The sequence below is a fragment of the Plectropomus leopardus genome, chromosome 1 (genome assembly GCF_008729295.1).
Source record: "Plectropomus leopardus isolate mb chromosome 1, YSFRI_Pleo_2.0, whole genome shotgun sequence".
NCBI classification, from domain to species: domain Eukaryota; kingdom Metazoa; phylum Chordata; class Actinopteri; order Perciformes; family Serranidae; genus Plectropomus; species Plectropomus leopardus.
In genome coordinates, this window is record NC_056463.1 from 20,122,506 (window position 1) to 20,139,664 (window position 17,159).

Here is a 17,159-nt window from a genome sequence, read left to right on the forward strand (position 1 = left end):
TTGGGCCGGACCTACAGACAAATGGATTGACAACCCAAAAACACAATGGCTCCGACCTTGGAAGTTCCCAGTGCGGAGGCATAAATACTGGTAAGGCGCATTTTCAGAATAGCGGAGAAAATTTTCATCTGCTTGTAATCTCATTGCTGATTAAGAGTCTTGAGGGTCAATACGACCCACTGGTTCTTTTCAATATATGTAATTTCAGCCTTTCTAGTGCTTTAACATATCTGGAATTGACTAATGGCCGTCAAGCTAAGAAAATCTTGATCTTCAGATAAAGATACAGCCACAAGGTATTCTGGTTCCTTTGCATGCATAGGTAAAATTTACATCTCTAATAGGAACACATAGTGACAGTAAAAATAATAATGTGCATATCACCCTAGAGGCTACGCACCTTAAAAACAAGACAATGTGCTGAAAACGTGTTTTGGGTAGACAGACACAAAAGAGGTCTGTGGTAAATGTCCTTCAACTGTGTAGCAACCCATATGTATGCATACGTGCATCACAATCCAGGTGATCTAGTACATACGGAACTCAAATATTGCACACTGCTTTTAAAAGATAGATAGCCAAAAACAAACAGTTCAGAATGACTTTACACGGTGGGGCAAAATACTCCTGTAACTGTTTGCAAGTTCTTAAATGAACCCTGAAGAGATCTCAAATCACACTAAACTGTGCTCGTTTGTGTGTTCGCTGCAACTGATCCTTCTTCACATGAAGCCAAACCATAATTGTTGGGCCTCAGTTTATTTTCTAGCCTGACTTGATCAATGAGATGTTTCAAGAAATACTCTTCTTTTTTGGCAAAAAGTCTACTGTTTCATTTGAATGAATGTTGACGCTGCAACTCTGCAGACTTTACGGCATGTGTGCCAGTCTGTGTTGTTTGTGACGGGCTATTATGTCCCTAGGATTACTAAAATTATTCAACATGTCAAATTTCATCTAAATTACAGCTAAAAGCGAAGTGTGGCAATTCGGTAATGCTAAGTGAACTATCACACATTATAGTATCTAAACTGCACCCTGAAGTAATGGTCCAACGAGCACTTTTAACCACCTCATGACATTAAATATGAAATATACATTTGCACAGAAGATGCCACATGTCCCTCTTTAACCCTTTGAAATCTGAGCAAAGTGGCTTGATTTCTTTCGAAAACAATGGTAGAAGGCAAAGAGCATTTGTGAAGAAATGACAAAAAAAAGCAAGAAATTAGTAAAAGTTACAAGAAAATTAGCACAAAAAAAGGAAAGAACAGGAGGACAGTAAAAAATTTTTAAAAATGACAGGGAAATAGTGCGTAAAAATAACAATAATTATCTACATAACTTTCAATTACCACTGTGATAATTGAGAATATAGTTTTCTGGACAATTTTCCTCTGCTCATTTTCAATAAATTTCTAAATCTATTTCACAGTACATTTTTTAATAAGGTTCTTCTTGCCTTTTCCCACATTGCCGAAAGAAATCAAACCCATTTTTGCAGGGTTCAAATGTTTAAATCCTTGCAAAAGGCATCTGAGAGCAGCAAAAGAAAAGTGATGTCAATCCAGTTAAAAAGGGGTTAAATATCACTCTTACACATAGGATTACTGTCCAAAGAAAGATGCCTCGAGAGAAAAAGAAAATCACCCACCTGCGCCTTTAAAGGCTGACTTATAATAGTGTTGGTTAGTGTGGTAACTTGAGTGACACAAATGTGACTAATGGCTTGATCTCAGACAGCTATTGTCAATGTTTTACCACCATCTAGTGTTCGTTTTTTGAATTTCTTGAACATGAGAGCAACATGTTAATAACATGAACCTGTGGCAACGAGTTATTGAGATGAGCAGCTCAAGCTTAATATATATGATATGCAGGATAATGAGCAGCAGAATATGAAGTTTGGTCACTAGTCACTTTTCCTCTTCCAAAACACCATGTGTTTAAAACCTCACACTCACACAGGAACACAAACAGCAGATGCAGTACAATTGTCTCAACACTGCCACCAAGTGGAGGGGAAGAGAATTTCACAGCAATGTACTTCTGCAGCAAAACTCTTTAGGCTAAAAGCAGCAGAAAACAGGTATGACGGGCTTGTTTTAAAGATACACAATGAGCATCTTCACATAATACCTGCAAGTTTAGGGGCCATAGGATCCTCTGAAACATGGACAGGGCCTTCTTTGACCTCCCCAACTTTCTCAGGCTGCTCTGGCGTAGCGAGGGAAGGAGACACAACTTCCACAACATTCTTTACCTCCACAAAGGCCTGAGGGCTCCCAGGCAGAGGCTTGGAGTTGTGGAAGAGGCTAGCCCAAGATTTGGGGAGGTTGGCAGTAGGTGCAGCTGGAATCACAGGTGAGTGGGCCTGCTCTGTCACTACCGACTGGGCAGCAGAGTCTGGGGAGACCTGCTGAGCCTGCTCCCCACTCTCACAGTCTTCTTTGTGTTCGTCTGCACTGACGGGAGTATCAGTCTCCTCTAACCCATTGGCCACCCCGTTGTCTGCTAGCTCCCTTCCCTCCAGTTCAGTAGTCGTAATGGAAGTGGCGACAGAGGGGGTGGCCACAGCAGCTGAAGGAGAAAGAGGGGATTTGGAGCGGGGGCTGTGTGGAGTATCTGAAAGTTCAGGGCTCTGTGGAGCCAAATGATCTGGCTGCTGATCTGCAGTCCTCGGTCCCTCTGTCATCCCTCTGCTTTGAGAGGAGGATGAAGAGGAGGAAGTTGCATTGTTGCCATCTGATAAAGAGGCAGCTCCACTTGTTAAGTCCAAAGAAGAGTCATCAGGGCTATCACAAGTCCTCTGATTGGCAGTGGGTGAGGGGGCAAACTTGGCTGCTGCCACAGCAGCTGTAGATGTTACCGTTGAGACAGGTGCGGGGGTGGAAAGTTCAGCCCCCGACAACGCCTTACCATCCACATCTTCAGCACTGTGGTGTGGGCCGCCCATTGCATGTCCGTTCACAAGTGCTGTCAAAGGCGTCCCATCTGCTGCACCGCTGCTGTTGCTGCCCTCCAGGTAGTTGTAATACCCCGGCGGCCGCTTTTTCTTTTTCTTCCTCTCTCGCTGTCCCAGGCTGCCAGGGAGTCCGTCCATGTCCTGGCAGGCCTGGTGATTGTCCATGGCTGAGGCCTCTGAGTCAGGGCCGTCCAGCGAGTTGAAGTCGGCTCCATCAGGGACATCAGCTGCTGGAGGAGCCGTCTGTTGGGCCTTCTGGGCCGGCTGGCAGCCCAGGATGAACTCTGGAGCCTGGGGGTTGAGGGTGCTCGACACCTTGAATAAAGGATCGTTCACCCCGACAGGCTTGGAGTCCATCACCTCGTCAACACCAAACTCAATGCGCTGATAGTCTTCTGCTGCAGATGACATTTCAATCAATTAGAAACACACAATTTTGCCTTCAAATACAGCCTAAATATAAAAACACACACTGTTGTATTTTACTCTCTGCTGATGAGTTTGTTACAAAGTCCTTATTTTTTAACAACTAAGACATCACCCAAAAGGGGTCATGGGAGCTGTCTGGCAGGATCAGACATCCAACTAAAAAGAAACAAATCCTGACAGACCTATTTTTAGCTCCAACAACTACTGTTGTGTCTGTGCTCAACTGAACCACATTCCTTCTGGACTTATGTGGATCACAGGAATGTTGCTTACATATCCAGAATCAGGGTAACTACAGTTAGGCAGAAAAAGACAATTTAGTTTTAGGGTTTGTCTCATTTCCTGAGTGGCAGAAAACCATCGAATGGGCAGACTTGGAAAGCAGTGACATAAGTTTATGTGGTGAAAGATAATCTGTTAACTGCCCTGATTTTATTAGCAGTTTCTGTTAAAACCGTTTCAATGATGGTTCTGATGGGGAAAAAAACCACGAGACTGGTGGAAAGTATTGATGAAAACTGATTGTATGGACAATTCAAAGTTTCTTTCTAAAATGACTGGCACATTTTATGAGCCCAAAATGTACTAATAATGCATGTTTTACTCAATAAAAGGTGAAATGTATAGAAATCAATTTAAATGTATTGAATTATTAAATTTAACACATTTATTTTGAGCTAAACTACCACAAAAGCAAAATATTCTACATTTATTATCTGTTTTGTTCAGTACTTATTACTAATGTGGGCTAATGGCAGTAACAAGGCTCACCGGCTTATTGTAACTTTTTACTAATTAACATTTCATCTAAAATCATTTAACAAAAGGTAGGCTTGCGCACATTTAATTGCAAAATAGTGTACAAACAAAGCAGAACAAGACAAATGATGACACACTACAAGACATAACAGACCTACCTTATTCATTCATTTATGGCTTTACCTACCTTCACACATTAACAAAGTTTTTTTTTAAAAATATTCTAACAATATTCTTTAACAGATGGCCAAGTTTAGTTCTAGACTGTTTACAACTTTTTTAACTGTGTTGGCAGGGTTTAAAACTATAAGGGTGCAAAATTATATATATTGTTATTATGTTGTTATTATATATATTGTTATTACTATTTTTCTCTTATGAGACCTAAAATGACATTCAAATGTCATCCGTAAATTTACCATAAATGCGAATGTCCCAAATACTTCATGCAGTCTGATGACCTGCTATGATGAAGACATCTGATCTGAACATATGATTTTAAGAAAAATGTTTGTCTGTTTGTCGGTGTACCAATATTATCACAAAGGAAGCTAATATGTTACTGAGAAATGCTCAGGAAGTTGGAATGAATTTCAAATATATATTTTTGAGATATGTCAGAAGTCAAATGGTCTGAATACTTTTATCATGGACTGAACATCAAGTTTGTACATCAAAAAACATAACTTCTTAAAAACGGAGTACATTTTTATATTACCATTTTCAAGTGTCTCTTACTCCCTTAAATGTAGAACAGAAGTGTGCACAAACAAATTAGGTCATCATTTCAAAACTTCATTGTTCAGTTAAAATGTGTTGCAAGGCAGCTTAATAGTAAATTATTATGCAGAGGCGCAAAGTGAAAAAAGGTGAACAAACAGGAAACATTAGTAAGTGCAAATAAGAAAAATCATCCAAGTGGCTTTTGTCATGACACAACCGGCTGTTCACCCAAACTGTAAACCCTGACGTTCTGCAGGGGTTAAAGTGTATAAAAACAGCAGTTACTTCCTCTACTGGGATTAGAAGATCTTCTGTTAGTGTTACTGAAATCTCACTAAAATGGCTGTAAAATGCATTCAGCAGTAAAACCTTGACGAAGCAAGGCTCAAATATGTACACACATGTTAGCAATCACATACAACCACCACTATGCCCTTAGTAAATAAGCCGTGATTTGTTAAATCATACGAGAATTCAATCCAATAGGTATTCAACTGGGAGCCCTGCAGTGGTGAAAATGCATTATATGCAAGAGAAGATAAGATACTTCACAGTATCTTGAGCATGCAAAGCTCTACAGATTTTACCAACAGGCAAGAGAAAGAATACAGGCGCAAGGTTTAAGAAAGCCACCAGTTTTTGAAACCTGGATTTTGAGTTTTACAGCAAACGTACAACAGCTAGTCAAGCCACAGGGTGTCAGACTCCTCAACTCACCGCAAACCTGCAGTCCCATAGACTCCATAATATAAGGTACAGCAGGAGTGCAGTAACTTCCTAAATAATCAATACAAATCAAGGTAAGGCAAATGTCATGTGCAAACTGGTACCATTTCAAAGACAGGTGGCTGCTATTACATTTTTAATTTGGTGGCCCGAGATGTAAAAAATTAAAACGTATTCTTAAAATAATGAAAATGTCAAGATGTGCATATATATATGTAATCCATACTAAACAATATAGGTATACTGTATGTATAAATACTGTATATTACATAATCACATGAAAAGCATCTCCCTGCCAAGAAAGTCAGGTCAGTTTAGCCTGGGTTTCAGTCATACATTTTTAAGACCTGCTTTGACTAAGAGCATGAGAATAGTCAGCTCCATATACACGGGAGGATATTTTGTTGCTTAAAAAATTTCATGAGAAAAAAATAATTATCTAGCGATCGACTTTATAGGAGATGTACATACCAGAAGACTGACTGACGCACGGGACTTTGTCATTGAACGGAGGAAGCTGTGGGGAGGCAAATGGCAAAATTAGGAATTTAAAAGAAAACAGCAAATTTAAAAAATCCACCAGTATTGAGGAATTACATTTACAAGCATCATGAAGCATTGACTACCAGTTAAGGGAATACTTCACCCACAAATTGACAGTTTGCATATCAATCAGTCATGTCATGTTACCTTGAATTTTGTGGAAAAAAAAATGTTTTTCTAGCACAGACAACGCCAAACATATTGATTTACTAATTGGGGTATGTATTTAACAAAAGCAAAACTATGTCAAAACATCTATTTACAAACTCTCACACAACTTGTGCAGTGTCATCCAAGTCTCACTTTTTTAAGTTACATGCTCAGTTCTCTCAAAACACGTGCAGTTTCACAAATAAAAGTTAGTGTTGGAGTCTGTCCTTGAAGAGAACGTAGTTTCACTTTCAGGTCAATTTTAAAAAGTAAGGTTTTAGTGAAAATCCATGTGTTCGTGAAGTACTGAGCATGCGACTGGATTATGAGACTGAAATATACTGCATGAGTTGTGGTGAGAACGTGTAAACAGTGTTTGAATGTAGTTTTGTTGCTGTTAAATGTGGTCCCCAATCAATCAGTAGATCTCAGTGGAGGCATGCAAGGAAATCTTTTCTTCACAAAAGCAAGATAACAGCATGACTAACTTGATCTACATGGGTCATTTTGTGGGTGATATGCAAGTAATTATCTAGATCACTGAAAATAGAAAGGATAAAAAAAATGACATTTATTTACCAATTACATCAATTACATTTAGACATAGCATTCATCTCAGAAGGGGCTTCATGGAGCATCAAAAAAACAATCATCACTTAATGGTGGTACCTTTGTAATAGCATGTTTTGGCCAACGTGGAGCCTCTGTAGTATATTAGGATTAGTGTAAGAATTAAGTTACATTTCCCATGAAACCTGAGGCTTCATGTCAAAGAAGCTAATGCAATGAAAATGTATTAATGTGAAAACAAAACTGTAATCCGGCTGCTTACCTCGACATAACATCGTGGAGTCACAAAAAACTGATTGATCTCATCAGGGCTGAATTCCCCGAAGATGTACTGTGGGAAGGAATCAATATAATTAGTTTAAAAGAAAGGCAATATTTAAAAATCCAGTTTTCTATAAATATATTTTTCCCTACTGTTGTACAATTTCATAATGAGGAAACTGAATTGCTTGAACAACCATTAAAGGAGTCACAAAACATCTTGCATCAAAATAAAGAGTTCAGATCCAGGGGAAAGGTTAAATGATACACGCAGTGGAACATAAACAGGACAGGGCCTTCCACCTCATAACTGGACCAGATTCAAAGGGCGCTGTCACCGGATATCTACGTACAAGGGCTCTTACTGGAGTCAGTCATCACCCTGCCATGACCGCAACGCTAGCTTGTGCAAAGGTAAAGCACAACATGAAGTGATGAGTCATGCAGTGTTATACATAAACCACATACACCAACAGCTCAGATTTGATTACCGGGCTGTTAGCCTTTAGTGAAGTAGGTTTCTGAGTTGACGTGTGATTTTTAAAATGACATGATCCAAACAGAGAGTGTCTCTGTTAACTAGTTCTCCTTACGTCAGCTGAATATGTGAATTGCAGCAGTAAATTGTCAATAATTAAACAATGAATCAATTACTTACGACAGCGGTATTGGTGACTGATTGCTTGCACACTGAGCTGTGCAGCATTTCTCAGAGCAACTTTGACATGTATGTTCTGTTACAGCACAAACAAAACTATTACTTACTGGGGGAGTGCTATGTTGGGATTGTTATTTTGTAAACTACTTATACTTACGTGGGGATAACCTGCTTTCTGACTATAATTAATCTCAGTCTAGTCATACTGCATTGACAAAAACTGTAGTTATTTGAGTTTCTTTCAGTACCTGGCTGAGAGAAAAACTATATTTCTCTGGAAATGTCAAATTAATGCTTGCACACGAACTGGTAAGGCAACAATGCTAAATGCCAACTGCATTGTTTGCCGACATAGTGCATATGCCATATTTGCTCCATGCACAGAGGCTGTGTCGTTGCCGCAGCGACTGCGGATTCGAGTCCGGCCCCGGCCCTTTGCTGCATGTCATCCCCTCTCGCTCTCCCCCTTTCACGCTACATCTCTCCTTTCTAATAAAGGCAATAAAAGTCACCCAAAATATCTTTAGAAAAAACAAAAATGGCGCCTAATCATTCCAATGGAGTTGCTCATCTGGCGCGTACACCAATGAAGTTTTCTAGCTTCCAGGTTTAGTTCGGTGGTATGTGGCCCACTGACTATGCGCAGTAGCGTTTCTCCCGCTTGCCTCAAAGACTTTACATTGTGATGACATCACAGAATTTTAAATCGCTTTTCTCGACTCTTGAAGGATTTTACAAATATGAAACCACCGTGGCTGAAGAATTCAGAAAACAAAGAGCTATAATTGACCTCCTCTGCAGTTTGAGGTGTCCTGTTTTACAGTTTTACAGACGTCTTTTTTACAGTGGTGACTTATGGGGAAAATGCTTTCTAGGCTGCCAGGTTTTTTTTCTCTGTGCAATACTGCGAGTGGCCACTGGGAAAAGTTTGCTGCAAGGCTTAGCAGCTTTCCTGCGGACAAGCCTGACCTGGAAAGCCTCTCTTCTTCTGGGCAGCTGCCTCAGTTTCTCTTCCAGACTCACCCTGTACCTGAGAACAACGTGAACACGGAGAGCGCTCAGTCTGCTGCTAAATCTGGCTGCGGAAAGATCCCCAGAAGTACAATGCACAATGACTGACAAAAAAACACAACAGAAAAACAACTGCTCAACTTCAAGGAAACTCAGTCGCCTGAGGGGGTCTCTGACTGAAGTCTTCTAATATCAGGGGCAGCTGTATTTTTGATATCAATTTAAAGGGGTTTATTGAGGCCTTAAGTTTTAAGAACACTGTGCTAAATTTCCACCAGCTCTGTGTTATCTCAGTGTGTGCATGAGCAGCGCTCGAGCATCACCCTGTGGACTTCTGCTGATGGATGTGCTCAAAAACTGCCCATCTGCACACACTTTGATAAAACAGAGCTGCAATAAAATGGCAAAATTTCCCTTTTACTATGTGTATGAGTATGCAAATCATGAGAAATCTATTAATCGATCATTATTCGGGAACAGGGAAAAAGAGGTGACCTATACACCTGATAGATCACTTACCTGTGGCTATCAATAAAATTTAGCTTGTCAAGCAGCTGAGTGAGCTGTATCACTGCCTTCTCATCATTGTTGAGAGCTTCAAGACCTATTTGCCCAACCAGGTAAGTGGAAAAAAACATTAATGTTGCACTCTGAATACGTATGGGCGTCAAGTTCAGACTTTATCAGAGTGAAGTGCTCACAGGTTAGTCTGTTGTGTTGTGGTTGTGTGGACAACCTCAATTACTGGAGTATTGATATGCCGATTAACAGGAATTGGCACAGTCATTAACAGTGGTAAATGCAGGGAGAATTACAAAGGTGAGCTCCAGACAGAACTGAATAGCAGGATGCAATATCCCGCTGCCCTCCTCTCTCATTAATCATATTTATGTAGAGTACTGTCTTTTACTGTTAATCCTTAATGATATGATAATTATTAAATACTTCATATATATATAATTAACTAGAGTTGTGCAAACACCCCTGACAAATGACAATGAAACCTTCAGGGAGAACGTAAGTGTCCACTTGGGCACGGAAAACACAAAGCAACAGAGAAAAGGTGAAATGAACTCACTAACCATGCCGTTAAATCCTCTCAGCGCAATAAACAGTGGGACGTGAAAGGGGAGGCACAGAGAAAAGAAAGTGCAGCTAAAGCATATGTAACTCTTTGCAAACGAGGCCCCACGCGAGGGCCCACATTGCTGAAATGGCACTACAAGCGACAAACAGCCAGCCGTAATCCAACGGCCTCAGGATGGCTAATACAATCACAACAGAAAGAATGTCCCTTTGCTTCTTTCCGCAGGCGTGCCACACGTACCACACTAAGCTTCCCTTGCTGTTCGTTTGGACTGAGGATTACAACAAATTAGCCATCTGTATGATTTCAACACAGTTTAGTGACGACACTACATGCGCACACACACAACGGGGCTATAGGAAGGGCCTGGCGTAACAAAGGGCAGGGCTGGAAGGGTATTAACATATGATATGCATGTTCTTAATGAGCCCTACTAAAATGTCCTGACTTAAGTGATACTATGTCTCACAAGTTTCAAGTATGACGACACATAACAAGTGACCACAGATTGATTTTAGTAAATAAATGATTGGTACTTCCTCTGAGATATTTCTTAACTCTAACTGATTATACCAACAGATATGAGCCACAGAAAATCATCAAAGAGAAACTTTCTACAAACAGATTAGTACAAAATACACAGAAAACCCCTAAAACTGATTCTAGGGGCAAGAAAAGGTCACATCTGTTCATTACCAACAAGTAGCAAAGGGTTAAAACGTAAATCTTGACAGTTAACCCAATGCAGCAATCTTCTACATAACACCTGACGCACAAAGGAACGAACTTTATGTATCACAATCATACAATACACACCAAGGTAATATTAAGGTAAGTTAAACAGATGAACAGGTTTAAATATTTGACTTCCAAAAAGTGTTGTCAAAAATATTGATCAATTATAATAAAAAATATAATATATGAAAAATTTTCAATAGTTGTTTGCTGTAGCTTTAATACACCGGCACCAGTCTCCCGTTTACTTCAGTCATTCTGCTTTTCTCTGATTTTAACCAAGAAAATAAAAGTCATCGATGTTACATTTTTAACCTTTTTATATTTACATGATGACTACAGCTTAATTCAAGTTAGATTTAAGACTTTCAATGATTTTTTAATGTCACTCTGAATACAACTTAAGACTAATTTTACAGTCAGCAAAATACTGAAAAAAAACCAAATGCAAAACCAAAAATGACTACTTCCCATGTCTACGCATTTTTACGACTTTTGATATATAGATAAGTCATTTTAATACCAAAAAAGGCTATATTTTTATATTAATGAATTTTAATGATTTTTAAGGATCTGCAAAAAAAAGAATGCCCTATTTTCCCTGTTGTCTTGCAAATTTTATTGAATATCAGTATTTTTTCAAAGTATTGTATCAAAGTTAGAATTTCAAGTATCAAGACATTTTTTTTTCAGTTATCAGACTTTGTGTCCTACAAATAACCAACCCCCTACCCCAACTAAACTCTGCAACTCTGCTCAAACAACCTGTGTACTCCAACCATAACAGGAGACAGAGCCAACACTACTGGGTTGTTCTCTTAAACTGGTATGCAGAGTTATTAATGGACAACTTGGCTGAGCATGAAAATGCTGCAGTGCCACTACAAATAAGGACAGGCTAGTTTTCAATGAATCTCCGGAGCATGCCTGTGCCTGCATATTGGTGTAATGTAGTAATCGGGTGACGTGAAGATTACAAAGCATGAAATAGAGAGTAGTATGACAGTGGAAGAAAGGAATCCTTGCAATTTATTCTGTTGGAAGACAGGTGCAAAAGCAACTGCTCAGCAATTCAACAAGTTACAACTTCATTTACTGATATGTTAGCAATAAGCCATAAAACGATAAAACAATGATACTGGGGGGGCTGCAACATGTTCTACTGTATATATGTAATAATATTTTGTTTTCTTTAAAATTGTTCTGGAGGCGCTCATTCAAATTTTAAGTTAATTTGAAGGCTGTGCGATGTGTGCATAATCAATGTTGTGTAGAGGTGCAAAGATTAGTTGACCGAAAGAACATTATTCAGCTACTATTTTAATAATCTATTGTTTTGTCAGTTTTTACAAGTAAAAATGCCCAAAAGCCACTGTTTCTGGATTCAGTTTTTTTCTTATTATCTTTGGGTTTTGGACAGTGGGTCAGACAAAACAAGACATTTCAAGACCTTGAGCTCAGGGAATTGTCACTATTTTGTGACATTTTACAGACTGAATAAATAACTGATAAAATAATCAGTAGACTTATCGATGATGAAAATAATCATTAGTTGCAGCCCTAACTTTGTGTACTGCAAGATTTTTTTTAAGACACATGATAGTATTTAGCACTTTAGGATTCTTAAATATGGACAGGTAAAATGTTAACATTTAGCTTGTTGGTGGGACATACTCAGGGTAACATGCTAATCTCAATGTACAGCTGAGGCTTCTGGGAATCCACATACAGATTTCATAAAGGTCGCATTGATAATGCGCATTGGAAAAGTGGGAAATCTGACTTGTGAATGAGGCCAGATGAAAAAAAAAGAAATCAGGGAGCCACAAAAATCTTTCATACTATTTGGGCCATGAAGCTCTGCACCAAATTTAATATCAATCCAAGCAATCGTTGTCAAGATATTTTGTATATTACAGTTTGTAGCCTGTTTTAAATTGCATGACTAAAGTGAAGTAATACTGTTGAATTTGTAGCTACACTTCAAGAGCATTGCTTAGCGTATTTACATTCTGTGTGCATTTGGTATGACTAAGCTGAAAACTTTGGGCAACTTTGATGATCGTCTGATTTGTTTGCATTCAGTGTGGAATTTTCCCCAAAGGGACATGGCGAGGATTACTATCCCACTCACAGATTTATGCTTTGGCTGAACATTGGGCTGAACTAAACAGAAACGTTACAAAAAGAAAGAGGATTTCCCAATAATAGTTTTAAGTTTTAAAAGCACTTAAACCATCCCCTTGGGTAACTTATTACAATGAACACAGTCGACGTGGTTTATTCTGAAACTTCCCCTTGACTGCATTTTTAGTCTCTGGAGAGCAGATCCAAGTCAGGCTGACATCAATGTGCATGTACTGGGAATACACTTCCTAATTTGATAAGTTGAGAGGAATAAACTACAGCTGCCATGTTCAGTGTAATGAGAAATGCCACCTGATTTCAATGTATGGTTCTTTTGTGCTTTTAATAGTTCTTGGAAGACAATATATTTCTGAGGCATGAGCTATAACATGTTTCAACTCCACAGGCAACAAGCGCCACAGCATCTGGATGCCTGAATGCCTGAAATAAAACAATGTGTCTAAAACTTGCTGAGGACATTTGAGTAGTTTGTTTTCTAAAGTTTCTAGGGTTGCAGCAATATACAGGTTTCAAGGTGTACCATGGTATGAAAATTAACGGTTATTATATCACATACGTTTGCTTATCTACAGTATTGGAAAAAAAAACCAAACTGGATGGAAAATCTCAATTTTATTTTAGTTATTTTCAAAAGGGAGACTTTTTAAAGATACTTTTATTTTTAAAAATAGGTTTCAGGTTCCCATAATAGTTAGAAAATATTTGATTAAAAACAAACAAAGAAACTTCTGTTTTCATTCATTTAAGCGGCTCATAATAATACTGATAATAATACTGCAATACTGTGGTATCACAATATTTTCTGAGATGGTTATTGTACCGTTTAAGTCTCATACCACAGCACCCCTAATCCGTACCTACATCTAAACCTGGTCAGCACAAACTAGTGGCGAACTGTTTCATAATTAACTGTCAAAACCAAACAGCCAAAGTAAACAAATAACTGTTGTCATGCTTTTATTTAAATGTGACATTAACAAGGCAGTTTTGAAAAAATGTTTTATTTTGTATTGTCTAACTAAAATTCTGTAATGGCCTTTTGAGTGTCAGAAAATTTAGTGTTCCCTGAAGTTATTACTGCAACTCTGTAGGTCAGTGTTGCAATAAGTCTTACTAAATTTGTGTAAAAAACCATTGCTAAAAAAAAAAAAAGGAAAAAGGAAAAATATATATATCACTGACATAATTTCTCCAGTAAATCTCTCACTGTGGCTCAGCTTTCTAAATTGGAGAAAATATAATAAAAAGTGATGTTGGCAGTGCTACTTGTAGGTGGCACATTTGCAAGACAACGTACTAACATGCCGGATATTGACGTCCACTGGTGTACTGAGCTGTCAGATTAAATCTGGGTTGTTGGGGTTTTTTTTGTTGTTTTTTCATCTGCAGATACAAAACAGCACTGATAAGTATTTCCAGAATGACCTGTTTTGTTCATACTCTGAAGAGAAATGCTGTTTTTGCTGCTGGTGTGTCTTGCTCTGCCCCCGACTGTTTGGCTGCACCGCCTGTTCATCCACTTTTCTTCCATGTGGATTGATCTTGACAATGACTTTTACTTTTGTCTGCACTCATCTACATATTTGTCATTTTTTTACACTGTAAAACAATGTGGCAGCATCACCTCTGAAGAGTAGTTTACACAGACGGTGAGCAATTAAAGGGAGTTTTTGTAACAATGGAAACATAGTTGCCAAATGGGGCAACTGTACCAAATGAAATAGTTGACAGGGGTCCAAAACCAGTTGCTGAGAAATCTGGCCTGTAACCGTTAATGTAGAGCCATGTGTGTCAAACAAACCTTTATATATTAAACTATTTGTTCTTTGACATTTATACAGACTGTAACAACAAATCTCCCATCATGGAAGTATAAGTCAATATCAATGGGTACGTGTATGTGCAGGCCAAAGAGCTGACAGTTGTGTTTAAAAGAAGCTGAGGCGGGTTTTCTACAGAAGCTTTCACTTTGCTGAACAGTGAACCAATAGAAACACTCAGTTTTGAAGCCAGGAAGAAAGTGTGAAAGCATGCTCAAATAAGTCCTGAACGAGGTTTCCCTTCCTATGGTCGTCAGTTATGTTTCAGTTCTTGAACTGTCAGCCTGAGTCCGAACCCGGTGAAGCGAGTCCCCCTATAGTTTTAAAATGATTTTTTATTCTGTGTATTTTTGTCTCAAGTTAAACTTTAATTCACGCAAAATCTAGAAAGTTCGGATCTGGCATGTTTCTGCATGCATAGCTAGACTGCAAAATGGGCCTTCCCACATGAGAGCTAACTTCCTCAGAAATGACACCTAACTTGCCAAGTTATCTACAATCTGCACAGACTGGCGGTGTAACAACACCCTCTCTGTGTGCAAACTCAATCCTTTCCTTTACTTGTTTCCATACCAAATAAATATTCGCTGTCAACTAAGGCCCACACTGTCGCATTTGATTTTAGCTAACCAGCTAGCGGACTGCCTGCAAAGTATAACCACACCATCTGTGCAAAGCTGTTAGCTTGCTACAAGCTAAGTGAACATTGGTATATCTTGACTTACAACTGCTTGAAAACAGCAGTTTCACACACGAAAAGTCTCCAGAAAAACTCGTTAGTATGCTTCCTAAGTGCCCAGAGCAGAACTAATGTGCATTTATTACCAGTTATGAAAATATGCGCTCGGGGAAGGCCTGTCGCAGCACAGAGCAGGTGGGCCATGCATACACGCAGCAGTTTTCTGTGTCGCTTTTACCCAGAGAAATAACACATGACACTAAATGGGATCTCACACCAAAGTGCCACTAACACCAGATCGAGCACGCTTTCGTGTCATGTACCCAAAGGTGGCTGTCATATGTTACAAACTGCAGCAGATAGTGCCGCTGTCTCATTTGAATGGGGGGACCTAGGGCCTGTTAGCTACCATGCTGGTGTGGTGTTTCAATGAGGCTTAGGGGGGCATTAGCAAGCACTTTTCACTTCTAACATTTTCAATGACACGACTAGCCAGATGTTTGAAATAACAACACGCACATGGCCAAATGGCTACTACAGTGTGGCACTAGTTTAGGTCAGCAGGTTGTACAAATGAGGGGCGGTCGCGGGTCTATAAATAACGTTACACGGCGTGCAGCAGGAGTTGTTTTGCAGGCTAACGTTAGCCAGCTAGCTTAGCTACCTGGTTGCTGTAAGAAGCCATGCTCCCGGTGAGATTTTCTCTCCTCCGCTGACAAGATGAAAACTCTCCCGGGAAGGTGTTGTAGGTGCGTAATGGCCGTCACAAAAGGTGTCCTACTTCGACGTCATTGTCATTTTTCCAACGTTGTCTTGGCAGTCGTAAGTTTTGATCCACGTAATGCATCAGCACTTCATGCTGCTCGCCTTGCCGTCACCGCCATTTCTGTCTAGCCTCTTCCTCGCTTGCTAGCCAACCCAGCGCGCGGTTGGTTTTTTTTTTTTTTTTTTAGTTGTAGTGGCAGCGTGAGCGCGAGGAATAGTGATAAACACTTCCGGTGGTGGTTTGATCCCAAACTTCACAATAAAATAGATCTCTCACCATAGACAATCTCCTCCAGTGATGTGGCTTGTGACCTCTGGATGCATCTGGAGCAAAACACAAAGAACTTCCTTGCAGTTATTGTCTCACTATAGTGGGTACTGTAATTGTTAATTTTAATATGTTTGCATATCCTGCACAAAACCGTCTGCCTGCAGCTTTTTATGAAACAGCTAAATTGTACATATTTTTATCTGGGTGACTAGTTATCTGTAACCTATTACATTTCAAAGTAATCTACCCAACGCTGATTTTACGTTTATTGTATGCACTAAAACCCAAAACAAATTCCTTTATGGTGAGAACCCTCTTGTCAATAAATCATTTTCTTATTATTATTCTGAAGCCGTGGGATTCATTGTGTTGGAGTTTTATAAATCACGTTCATTTAGAAATATGCCAAAAGCTTTATCGGCCAGGTAATTGTGAACACATAAAAGGAATTTCAATGTACTTGCACATTAATAGACATAACAATTGAAAAACCTCAGCAAAGCTGAAAAGTATAATAAGTAAGAAGTAATAAATAATGTACTTCATCAAAGTAATGGAACATATAATTTGATTACTTTTTTATTACCTTTCTAGAAAATCTTTTAAACTGTGCAATACAGTTGAACAATGTCTGGAAATAGACGATGCCAGAAGAAAGCTGATTACAGTTACATTTATTGATTTTAACTAGTTACATGTAACTACTTACTCCTCAGCAATACAGTAAGACAACAAGAGTGCAATGGTGCAGAGTGAAAAGTAAACTTCACGATCAACAACTGAGTCTATAAACTGAACTATTATGTCGTCAGTTGAAATTGGCAGGAAATCCAGATTGGCTGTAAAAAAAATTAAAAAT

At 39.0% G+C, this 17,159-nt stretch overlaps 1 protein-coding gene across 3 annotated transcripts in view; it reads right to left on the bottom strand.

Moving 5' to 3' along the window:
• Positions 1 to 16,186, bottom strand: part of usp10 (ubiquitin specific peptidase 10) — a 28,202-nt gene extending 12,016 nt beyond the window's left edge. The window contains exons 1-5 of one of the 3 annotated variants that reach the window (XM_042490405.1): positions 15,929 to 16,186; positions 7,128 to 7,196; positions 6,074 to 6,119; positions 5,594 to 5,653; positions 2,140 to 3,360 (exon numbers count right to left, since the gene is read on the bottom strand). In XM_042490405.1, coding sequence (XP_042346339.1) covers positions 2,140 to 3,360; positions 5,594 to 5,653; positions 6,074 to 6,119; positions 7,128 to 7,196; positions 15,929 to 15,949 — 1,417 coding nt within the window. In that variant the 5' untranslated portion in view covers positions 15,950 to 16,186. Of the gene's footprint in view, positions 1 to 2,139; positions 3,364 to 5,593; positions 5,654 to 6,073; positions 6,120 to 7,127; positions 7,197 to 15,928 lie in introns of all 3 variants that reach the window. The other 2 variants (XM_042490327.1, XM_042490484.1) reach the window with 2 other exon arrangements.
• Between the last annotated feature and the right edge of the window lie 973 nt (positions 16,187 to 17,159).